This window comes from Phaseolus vulgaris, chromosome 3, assembly GCF_051622355.1.
Source record: "Phaseolus vulgaris cultivar YP4 chromosome 3, ASM5162235v1, whole genome shotgun sequence".
Taxonomy (NCBI): Eukaryota; Viridiplantae; Streptophyta; class Magnoliopsida; order Fabales; family Fabaceae; genus Phaseolus; species Phaseolus vulgaris.
Genome location: NC_143500.1, coordinates 2375158 through 2387766, shown reverse-complemented (window position 1 = coordinate 2387766; position 12609 = coordinate 2375158). Strand labels below are relative to the sequence as shown.

Here is a 12609-nt window from a genome sequence, read left to right as displayed (position 1 = left end):
ATCGAAATATATTTCAAGTAAAATATAATTCTGAATTACCTAATGCATAATATAATTTAGAAGAAAAAAAAAGATCTAAATTACCCAATCTCGAACTACGATTAAAACAATAATTAAATGTTTCCAAAAACAAAAAAAATTATAATCCTAGACTGACAATTATAGAACCTTTCTAGATTTCATAATCAAGAAGATCTTCGACATATTCCAAAGAGTGAGGGATTTTACTGATAAAAGTATTTTAGTAAATGAACAATAGGTATGGGGTGAAAAAAAAGAAAATGCCCAGAAATTTGGTTAGTTTAAAGGATACCCTGTGATAAAAAAACAATGTTCACACAGTTTTACTTTTTTTAACAAAAAGAACAAAACTTAAATAAAAGTCATCTTATCCTACACTAGAGAATGTTGGTGGAGTTACTGTACAGTATGAGATGGGCATACCCTTCTTGTAGGGGTGAGACATTCAATCTACAGTAAATTCATCGTAGTCTATCAAAATTTAATGGAAAATATTGCTTCCTCTAGGCACTGGCATCTCCATATACTCACTACAATTGGTACAAGCTCATGAATTCCTCCATGCTACCTTTCACATCAAAAATCTGATTTCCCATTGCTACATCTTGGCAATCTATCTAGACATAGAAAAGAAATGGCATGCCTACGGATATGTAGCTTAAAAATAAACAGAAGTGTAAAGGATGCTCGATTACTCAGCAGCACCTACACCAGTCTCCTCCTTTGCAACACCATCACTGTTATCAACCATGGTAACTTCTTCCACACTGTTTTCCGGTGGCATATTTTCAGCCACATGGTTATCGACAGTTGTAGCCTCCTTGATTTCGTGCGGTGTGTCCTCTGCTTGTTGTGGTTTATCAGTGTCCTCTGCTTGTTGTGGCTTATCAGTGTCCTCTGCTTGTTCTGGCATATCAGTGTCCTCTGCTTGTTCTGGCATATCAGTATCCTCTGCTTGTTCTGGCATGTCTATGCTGTTTTCGGTATTTTCTGATGGTTCTAAATAAGGCTCATTTTTATGAAACTCTAGTCTCAACTTTTCCTGGAAATATATAGAAAAAATCATTAAGTATTTTTGTTGAATAGAACCCAGAAAGAATATAATCTATGGCAAGTAAAGGAGTACAACGAAAGTTCAGCTTGTATTAAAAGAAGCTAGCGTAAACAATATTATCCCACAATAAATATCTCATCGGAATACTTCAGGCATAATGTTCAGAAAAATTGGAAGATAAACTTTACTGTATACTTATGTTAAGATGTATTCCTTAGCCCGATTTTCTAAACTTTTCGGTCCAAATAAATTTAGTTTATTAGTAAAAAGCAGGAAAAGTATCAGAGTAACTGAAGATAAAATGGAGAACATTTTCTTGTATTATGAGATTTGGGACATACCTGATACAATCTATCTATGATACTCCCCATCTCCTCGATGCCACTGACAAGATGTACATGATGTTTAGGTCCAGGATTTTCAACATCTCGTTCAGTATATGATGTTATTTCATTCACATTAAGGGCAAGGTGGTCGGGTCTTTTAAGAAGCAGCTGAAATGTCGGTTGCAGCTCATAGCATTGTTCAAAAAGGGAACGACGGCAAAAGACATACAAACCAAGTCGAGCACGTGACATTGCAACAATTAATCTTCTTACATCACGTAGGTGACCAACAAATCGAGTACGCACAAGAGATAGCAATATAAAATCATTTTGCTGACCTTGAAACTTGTCCACTGTAGTAACCTGAGAGCAGCCATTTATAGAAAACTGACATAATTGAGAATCAAAACTTGAAAAATGTACAACAATTTCAGAGATGTCTGTTTACTCCACAGTCCAAAATATCATAGAAAAAACGGTATTAGTATGCAAAGTATGACTTGAGTCCCACGTTGGAAGTATGGGATTCTAGTGTGGGGTCTTACAAGGCTTTGGGCTCTCCAACTACAATAGGTAGTTTTTGTGGTGTGGTTTTCCGAATATATTTATCAAAATTTTAGTATCCTTCCTAGAAAGACACTGACATTAGGCTACCATCCACTCTAATTTAAAAAATAACCACTCCTCCCGATAAATGAATATGTAGTGTAAAAAAGCTAATTGCTGGTATTTTTCTCTCTACAATACCCCACACCATCTGTAATGTAATCAGTTCTGAACCCTACTATCAAATTGGGAAGTTTAGAAGATGAAACGAAGATTATAGGTAAAAAAGTTCCAAAGCTGATAACAGGCATGTTTAAAAATTCATTACATCTTCTAAAATCCATAACTCAATAATAAGGCATTAAAACTAGTAGTTGGTGACACGGAAAGATATAGGGAAAGGAAAAATGTCAGTGAGAGCCTAATCCATAATTGTTTGCAACTACTAAATTCGTTTACGTAAAATGGACAAAATTGTGGCCCATTTCGTCTTGGTAAAATGTCCTATCAAGAGAGGGAAATATAATACACCCTAATAAAAATAATAATTATAAAATCATCTTCAGAAATCAAAAACCCAAAATTGACACTTCCTTCTATTAAAGAAACCATTTTGAAATTTGATCTAAAATATAAATTAAAAGGTAAAGGATGAGAAACATACCTTGCTAGGAGGACCAATGAAGTGATATGGAACACATCTCCTATTTATAACATCTCGGATGAGAAGTTTCTGACCATTATAAGTAGTCAAAATGGATATCTTATTTGCAGGATACCCTAAAAGACGCATGTATATATAGACACTGACAACATATTCTGCTTCTCCCTCATTTTGGTAAAACCAAGGGGATGGAGTTGTCTCCCCCTTATCAAGGTAATCTGGAACATCCACTAACTGATAATCATAAGCAAATCCAGCATTTGCCCTATTGAATATGACTTCCTCCTTTACAGAAGCAAGGTCTCCCAATTCTCTGTATCTCCAATTGTAAAGTTTAGCTATATTTGGCCTGGCTCTTCCTTGAGCATTTAGCTCAATGTAAGGAATGCCCAATCGGACGAACCTGGTAAATAGACTCTGATCCATGTGACTGTACTTCTGAAAAGCCATGTTCTTCACAACAGGAGGTAACTGGTGATGATCACCAATCAGAATACAGCGTTTAAGCCGTGCATGACCATCCTCTTGCCGCTGGAGTAACATTGGAATGAAAGTCTCAATTTCTAAAATTTGGGCACTTTCTTCCATTAACAAGTTGTCATACTTAAAACCTAACTGGAGGAAATCTTTCCTCTTTAGAGCTGCATGGGTGCAAGTCATTGCCACAATCTTAGCCTGCTTGGTCATTAAGTAGTTAGCCCTATCAGCTGTTGATTTAAGTAATTCAAATGCTCGGCACTCTTCAAGTTCTTGAAACATGGTCTTAAGATGGCAAAAACACCCCATAGCAGCCCGCATATCTTTCTCAAAAGACTCACCTGTAAATACAGGATGGGGTGTATCAGAGAAGAACTCTTTGAAGGGGAAACGATCTCGAACAAATGTTGGTTTTTCTTTATTCTCAGCACAAGCAGCAAGAAATTGCTCCCAGCGAGAATAAACATGAAGTAACCAAAAGTATCCTGCAGTTTCACAAGTGTAACCCACATCCTCTGGTAATTGAAGAGATCTTGCCAGCCTCTCCACTTCACTCAGCAATTCTAACCGTCTAACAAGCATTGCATTAACACGACCTTGCCGACTAAAATCAAGATCAGTTGCTAGCTCTTGTTCTCCTTGACCAAGTCGGAGAAGATACCGTGCAGGAACATCTCTCTAAAGCAAAAAGAAATAAAATGAAACACATGTTAAACTTACGTAAAGAAGACAGAATTAATCAAAAATGAAGTTACTAACTTCCAAGTTAGAACCCTCAATAAAAAATCCTATTCCCAATAAGAAAAACAATACTAAATATCAGGTTCATCTTCCAGAAAACTAAATATTTGGTTGAAACAAAATAATGAAAATAACAGATTCAAGATTAATGAAAACAACATAAATGATTGATACTGTGAGCTTGAGGATGCTTCCATCAATGATGAAGCCCAAAAATTTCTTAAACTGCATAGAAGGGAAAATATGGAACTATGTTTGGTAATTATGAGGGATAAAGGGTTGTGTGGGAAGATAAAAAACTATAATGATCAGATGTTTTATCAGAAGTTAAAAAGAATATCCAGAGATCATTCCCAATATACTTCAATCTGCAGCAAGTCACCCTTTCACTATCCGAGTCTCCCTTTAAGTTCTCTGCCACTTTCATGTTGGCATTGGAGAACAAAATACTCCAGAGAAACATACCACCCTAGGACCAAAACTGCCCATATATATTATTCCCTTCTTTGGAACTGTGTCTGGTATATTTGATTTGTTCGAAAGGATCGTCAGTTGGTGTTAATTTTAGAGGATTGAGCACCATAATTTTCTTTACTTGGATGCGTCAGATTGAAGACAAAGGCTAGAAATTTTACTAGTCAAGTATTGCCTCTAGAGTTCATATGGGATCAAGTAGTTCATCTAGCTTTTTCGCCTTTGTTGGAATTGTTCAACTTGTTTGAATAGGTTTAACTTGTAAGAATAGTTTAACTTATTTTTTTAAATACTTATTTGTCAGTTAGGTGTAGTTGTTGGAGATCTCACATCAATTAGAAATATGACCAAATTATAATAAATATATAAGAATAATTTTTGTTTCCACAAGTTATGCAAATCTTGCCTTATAAGTTGATTGTAAGGTTGAGTTAGGATATCCTAACAAGTTTTGTTGGAACCCACTATTGAATAATTTTTGTTTCCACACTCAAGATATTTGGTCCTCAATGTGAGGGGATATGTTAAAAATATCACATCAACAAGATATATAGGCAAATTATAGTATATATAAGTAGGTGTTCCTTACAAGCTAGTTTTGTAAGATTAATTAAAGCTTAAAGTCTACATTCTAGGAGTAGTTTTTCAATTGTTCTCTTTCCATCTATGATGTATGAATTGTTATAAATACATGAACCAGCTAGAACATTAATACATCTCATTAACATTCTTTCCATATTTTTCATTCCATGTACTAGGACATTAACTACTAAAAATTTTAATCCAAAAATTAAAATCACAACATTGTGAGGAGTTGAAATAAAAGCTCACCTGCATTATCTTCTCAAACAGGTCATTCAAAGCCTGATTTGAATGAGTAATTATTAAGGTTCTTTGAGAAGGACAATTATGATAAAGAACATTCAGAATTTGTACAGCTGTATCAGTCTTTCCTGTACCAGGTGGCCCCACAACCATAGTTAAACCAGGCTGAATACCAGAGATAATTGCTTCAACCTGCTTGACAGAAACATTCACATTATCATTAATATTACTCCTGTGTACTCAGATGGAGAATAGAATAAAGTAAATGGTGGGAAATGTATATGGGGATTTTGATCACCTGCACTTGAACAGCAGTTAGAGAGAAAGGAAGAACAAGAAGCCACACAATCTTTTAAAATGTGCAAACCATGTTCTCCTTTACATGCTCTCTCCAACTGCCGCTACTGACAGAAATAATGGGGCAAGAAAAAAAAACAGTCCAATTTCTTTGCAAAACTAATGTGGAAATAGCTTTAAAACAACCATCAGCAGAACATCACACAAGGAAGGTAAACATAATCTTATTCTATAAGAAATGTAAGTGTAATGAGAAAACCTAGAAAATATGGTCCGTACTCTAGGAAATACATGAGAAAACTACATAGATTCAACCATGGTCTCCTTACTCTATCAAATGAAAAGAATGCTATAGCATCACCGTACAAGATGCAAGCCAAAGTAGGTTAGCTCTACTTGTATCAAAACACAAGCACTGCATTTGTACATTCCAGGTGAATCAAATTAGCCATATTAATCAATTGAATTTTGGTAAAAGATCAGACTCACCTACAGTGAGGGAAGCAAGGGGCAGAGTAAGATAAAAGCAAAAATCAGTATGTCTGGAAAGTGAAAATGTAAGATTGAGATCAAGAGCTGAATGCACCTGTGTAGGAGTAAATCTAACTGAATTTTGTTTAGGCTGATCTTGAGGATAAGGACCAGGATCTGGAGGAGTATATGCCTCAATAATTAGTGCTTCTTTCTGATCAAAAGTAACAGCTGTATTGACATCATTTGTTGCACCAGCAGTAGAAACTGCATTCCCAGTAAGAGCTCCATTGCTAGGTTTGAGTGTTCTCGGAAGCTTGATCTTAAAAGGAGCCCTTGGATTCAAATTTTCTGTTCCATTGGAATTAATAAAAGACACCTGAAAAATACATGAAGTGAGAGAAAATCACAAAAGCACCAAAATTTCATACAAGAATTCCAAATGGAAAACATCAACCACACCCATGCAACAAAAAGCTTTATGAATTTTATGAAAATGAAATACCTCATAATCCTTAAAACATTCTTTCAAGTGATCAGCATCAATAAAAGTATCTTTGAAATCTACTGTCTCTAATAGATCAGGCATATTAGTCCACTGTGCAGCAGAAGGATCCCCATAACCGAGAAAAATGTTTTCCAACCACTTGGGAACAATACAGTATTCATTCATTAAATCCCTTATTGATTCTAAGATGGCTTTAAAATTGTTTTCTTTTGGCTTCCTCCTCATCAACACATTAAATGTACCATAAACATCTTCTGCCCCTTTCTCAGCAATGTTACTTACATCCATGTGATATTGTGCTGTATCCAAAGCCACAGTTACTGTTCTCAGTTCCCCCTTTGGGGGTTTCCACTCATCACGTTTAATCCTTCCAGAAAAATCATTCATAAGGTTTCCTTCCTCATCCCGAATCTCAATAACTTCACACCCACGTACATATTGTAGGCCTAGCTTCTGTGGGACACTAGCCTTGTCTTCTTCCTCTGCACTAAGAGGCTCAAATGATGGACGAATAGATAGTAAAAACAATACATCATGTTCTTTGAGTGCATCCCATTCTGATCTAATCTGTGCTCTATAGCTGGAAATACTATAAGTAACTTCTGCAGTCACAGATGCTGGTTTGACTTCTCCAATGTTAGGTTGTTTAACTTCAGAAATTTTGAATTCTTTGACTGGCACTCCCATTCTTGACCAACCACGAAAAGCAGTTTCTCCATCATTATTAATATATGCAAGAAGATGTGGAACAGCTTCCTGAATGTCTTCACGTATCTCATACGTTGATTCAAGTCTAAAAAGATTAAAGTTTCGAAGAAGATAATCATGAAGTGTTAAGAACTGTAAGTTCAGCTTTGGCAATGCTAAACAGCCTTCTCCTGAGTAATTTATGCTAGGTACAACACTTTCATCCCACATAATCTGCTCATTTGGGTAAAGGGGAAGAGCATTAATAGCTTCTTTTTGAGATTGTTGCTTCTCGAAATAGGATACCATTACTTCAATAAGAAAATCAACCCTCTCAGACCAGGGGTCTTCCTTGGAGATCAGTTTGAGCTGCATAACAAAACGATGTCAACAAACAAAGTATGTACTAATGAAAATCAACACATGGTGCATTCCTACAAACACTACGATACAATTTCTAAAATTAATCAACATAACTACTGCATGAAATAATGGAAACACGTACATTAAAATGAAAGTTAACCCCACTACAATACAGTAAATATAACAAAAGATCACTTCTCCTTATGATCATAAACAGAGTAAGCCAGTATGCATTTTATTAAAAGGGAGACCAAGCAAGCTTTTAAATTCAGGAGGAACTCGCAAATATCTGGATAAGTATAAAAATGACAACTAAATTGGAAAATATATAAGCTAAAAGATACCAGAAAACTGAGAAAATAAAAAGAGGAAATGATATGAAATAAGAAAGGAAGAAGAATAAGTGAACTTTAAATGAAATAACTATAATCATTAGCAATAGAGATAAAGATTAACAATCAATTCTAAAACTCTACATTTATAAGTGGTACAGGAAAATTGAAGACCCAAAATCAATATTATAAAAAATAGACGAGTCAAGAGTTAATCTATTAATATACCTTACAGCAAACAAAATCCCTTAACTCCTCTGGAGAAAGAACAGACAATTTCTTGCATAGATTAGCACGCTTGTGAATAGAACCAATGTTAGTCAAAGCAAGTTCCCGCAGCTACAACCAGAAAAAAAAAATATGAAATCTTGTACACAAACATGAAATTAGGGAAAGGTAGGATATTAGTAATAGACAGTATAGTAGGATTTTAGTATTTTATGTTCATTCATATTAAATTATATCTAAACTCTCACCTTTTCCATCTTTTTAAATGCAAGAAGCTGGAATGCCTGCAATCGACTGTAATGAGTTTCAAGAACCTCATGATCTGTTAACTGTGTTCCTGTATGATCATTAATCTCAAACCCTTCATAGAATTGCAGCAAATCAACCAACTGGGCAAAAAGCTTCCCCTTTTCATGCCTATAGAGTGCACTTAAATGGCATTTGGCAACTACAGCTACATCAGCCACCAGAGGCCTCAAATACCTACAAATCAGAATCAGAGTCAGGAAATATTTGTTCTGTAATATTAGACAAAAGAATGATATTGTCTACAAGAATTCCATCTTGCTCCAAGCGTTTAAGAATTGAATCCATTTTAAATTATGGAAGTAACTTGGACATCATTCATAACACTGGCAAAATATCTAAGTAAAACTTAAATATAACATTTGTAGTATTAAACAAAACAACATAGTCCTTAAATGAAAAAGACTACAGATAGTCATAACAAAATACCTCCTTGTTGGCAATTGACTCAAGAGGTCAATTAGAAATTCCATAAACCTCTCACAGTACAGGACACAAGCATCATTAACAAGTCCCAATCCGGTACCATCAAAAATTTCATCATCCCCACCGCAAAATTGTTTCTGGGGAAGTACCTGTGAATCTAGTATCTAAAAAGAAAATGAATACAACAAAAAGAAATTCAGGAAACTACTTTCAAGTAAAAATATTTTGTTGAAGTGGAAAACATTACATTCAAACTTTTTAAAACAAAACCTCAAGAAATTCTTCTATGAGGTTTCTCACGAACATCACTTCAACTGTAGTTGAGGGATCTAAATGTGATCCACCTCCTTTCACAGGTTCCTTCTTTATCATCCTTTTCCATTTCTTGCTCAAACCAGGATTAAGACAAAGCTCCATCTACATAGGTGAAGACCAATGGCCCAAAGAAATGGCACTTAGCATGCAAACAATAATATTTAACATTAATCATAAAATAAAGAATATGATTTAACAAAGGTAATATTCATCAACACAAATTGATTTTTTATTCAATCTTACCTGAAAACGACCATAAGATAAACTGTGCCAAGATTTCAAACTTGCCAATCTCAATATTGTCCTGCTAACAACCTCATCTTCCAAACTCTGCAATGCAAAGTAATAGCTTAGCTACATTTAACAATGATCTGAGAGCCTATTAGGTTCACTATAACTATTACAGTTAGAATGGGAAAACAGAATGTATGGAATAGAATAAAATGACCATTCCTAGAATCACTCTTGTTAGGCATGTTAAATAATGGATTGACCATTCTGTTTCATTTCAGTTGGACTGCCTTGTCAATTCTCCAAGTAGCACTAACTGACAATCACTAATAAGATAATGGATTGCTACAGTTCATGTACAACAACAGATTTTGATGACTTGAGAAATTGGAAATTATTCTCTCCATTTTGGTATTTTCTTCTATGATGACAGTTTTTGTCAAAATTAAAATCGGAAACGAAACATTCCTATTATGTCTCAAGGCTTAGGAGCTGTAGCAAACCAAAAGATATTTGAACAAAAAAATTGCTGAAAACATAACGACTGTGTAGAGCAGTAGTAGTAAATCAGTAAATCAACAACAATGTAAGCGTCTCCTTGAAGATATGATAACATTACAGACACACAGTCACATAAACATACATACATGATTAAATTATAGCCAACAAAAAGTTGTGCATAATGTAAACTAAGAGACAAAGCGCAGGTGCGCTAGCAAGCATACCTGAAAGGCATTTATCATGAAAACTAGATAATTTGTCTTCTCTGCTATACTCAGTTCTCGTCCCTACAGTCAGATTAAACACAAGGTTTAGCAAAATGTCATAACTAACATGGGATTCTAATTGTACAGTCAAATGCCACAGTTCAAACAGAGAAAAGGGGGAATGAAAACTCGAAAGCAAAGGTTAGAGAAAAAACTTGAAAAGGGTCAAGGTTCAACCGTAACACCAAGGTTGATGGACCCTGGGTGACAGAATTGCTACCACAATTATGGCTGTATTGACTACATTAGTGTGCAATTTGCCGCAATGTCAGGGACTGCATTGCAACGAAACTGCAACCGTGACCGCCAGCATAATTTAAATGTTGCTAGAAAATCCAACCGAACAAGAAAAGTTGAAGCTAGGTATACCTCCTTTAAGCGAAGAACCCTCTCAAGAAAGCCTTTGAAAGCGTCTTTCCTCTCATGGAAGCAAGTCCAGGCAGCAACATTCTCACGGAACTGGAAGCAAGGCACACAATATAAGCAACACATAAGTGAAATTAACTTGTAAGAAAGCAGAACAAAGACGACAAAAAAGAAAAAGAGGAGAGCGAGGACCTTCTCGTTGACCATGATGATGATGGACATGACGTGCTCGAAGGTGGCGGTGAGAGGATCGAAATGAGGCCACAGATAATTCTCGAGATACTGGCTAACCTCCAGAATCATGACGCGTTGCAAGGGAACGGGTTTGGAACCCTCCTTCACCAACAATTCGGTCTCGTAGATTTTGCGAACCAGGTCAGGGTCCAACTCCTTCACCTTCGCCGCTGCATCGCTGCCCGTCAGCCAGTTCGCCTCCGCAATCTTGGTCAGCCGGTCGCGCTGAATCTCCGACAGAGTGATGCTGCTCGGAACGGCACCGCTGCCACCACCGGCCACATGACCTACCGCTTTGGAGTCGGCCGGCGGCGCAAGCGGATACTCGGCCACGCGGTGGCGGCGGAAATCATACGTCCCGGTGCCGTAAACCTTGGTCATGATGGGAGCGAGGGTTGGGGAAGTTGTGGAATTAGGGTTTTGAGGGTTAAACCCTACACAAACCAAATGCGCGCTCTTCTTTTCTTTTGGCTATTAAGATTGATTCACGTCTTCATAAGAACGACGTTTGTGAGCATTCACTCCACTGGCTAAGATTTGGTGTTGGTTCTAAGCGCGCACACTTTTGGATCTGTTTATTTTAAACGGGATGATGTTATTCTACTAGTGCCCTTCACCACTCTCTTACTACCTTCTTTCTCTATGTATTTCAATCTTTGCTATATTTTATTTATAACAAAATTTTAAGACCTTCAAAATTATTTTTCTTGTGAAATTTTGTCTTCTATGATTTTTTTCAAGCAAATTTTATTTTAATTTCAAACATATGTATAAAATCAGTGATTTTTTAAGTTGGGAGGTAAATTGAAATCATCTTGAATTTCTTAAATAAATAAAAGAATTATGAGTAACTTTAAAAAGTTATAGTTGTCGCAAATAATTTAATTTATTATTGATAATTTAAAGAAAAATAATAATTTAGTCATAAAAAAATATGTAATTTAGTTTTTTTTTTAAATGTCCATAATCAACGTTAACTGCTTATGATTACTCAGTATAATGGGTATGCAAACGTAAATTGTGCAATTATGACCCATAGTATATTCATGTATACACTCACGTTAGGGTTTTATTTTCTTCTCGGTGGCGAATGTGGTGGTTGAATGAGATGGATTTAGGGCAACGACAACGGCTATTCTAAGATTTTATCATCTTCACATTTCACCTTCACTTTCCATCCCAAATCAACCATGAAATCGTGCTTAAATTAACCTTTTCGTGCGTTGTCCAAATAATGGTTTTTCTTATAAGGGTTGCGTTTCCAGATGACCATTGTCAATTCATTTTATTTGTTGGATTTAATTACCTTTGAGCTCCAAATCTATTACTTTGACACTATCCAACAATCAAAATACTCAATGAGAAATTATTAGGTTTACATATGGTCTCCAAAGTTTAACGTGCAACATCAAATCTTTCCCACTTAACATAAAAGTCAACATTAGATTCTTGATTGCGTTGCCGATTCTGCCATTGAGCAAGCGGACTACGATGACCCATTTGTTGTGAAGCGAGAATATGGGCATTGGAGGAAGATGGTTAGAGTTGATGGTTGACAAGGTTATGATGTGAAGACGCGTGTGTGCACACTGTCAGTCACACTTGTCACATCTTAAATAGTTAAAATGTTGTTGGTATAAATTTAACAAAATGAACCAACTTGCATACGTTTACAAAAATCTTTGAACTGAGTACGTTATGTCAACATAAATAAACAACTATCTACCTCTTTACGACTTAAAAAAAATACCATTAAATTTGTTAATACACGAAACAAATTTACTTAATCTGGAAAAAAAAATTATTTAAACAAAATCGTCTATGATTTACACGACTTCACTTAACTAAGTGATTCCATCTTTTTATTGGTAAAATTGTTTCAAACAACCATGTATTTTTAAGTTGAAGAAGTTCATATTTATTTGACACAATTTATCTAAATAAACAAAT

General features: G+C 35.5%; 1 protein-coding gene across 2 annotated transcripts; it reads right to left on the bottom strand.

Annotated features, from left to right (window-relative positions):
- Nucleotides 1-300: 300 nt before the first annotated feature.
- Nucleotides 301-11303, bottom strand: EMB2765 (P-loop containing nucleoside triphosphate hydrolases superfamily protein). Of its 2 annotated transcripts, XM_068605961.2 has the most exons (14): nucleotides 10618-11303; nucleotides 10429-10518; nucleotides 10018-10080; nucleotides 9305-9391; nucleotides 9017-9163; nucleotides 8750-8910; nucleotides 8263-8497; nucleotides 8015-8125; nucleotides 6402-7460; nucleotides 6012-6275; nucleotides 5135-5320; nucleotides 2612-3766; nucleotides 1417-1764; nucleotides 301-1063 (listed from the first exon to the last, which is right to left on the bottom strand). In XM_068605961.2, exons 1-14 carry the CDS (start codon nucleotides 11038-11040, stop codon nucleotides 713-715), a joined length of 4680 nt encoding a protein of 1559 aa, XP_068462062.1. In that variant the 5' UTR covers nucleotides 11041-11303; the 3' UTR covers nucleotides 301-712. The 2 variants fall into 2 exon arrangements, with proteins under 2 accessions (XP_068462062.1, XP_068462061.1); XM_068605960.2 differs by having other exon boundaries at nucleotides 10429-11184.
- Between the last annotated feature and the right edge of the window lie 1306 nt (nucleotides 11304-12609).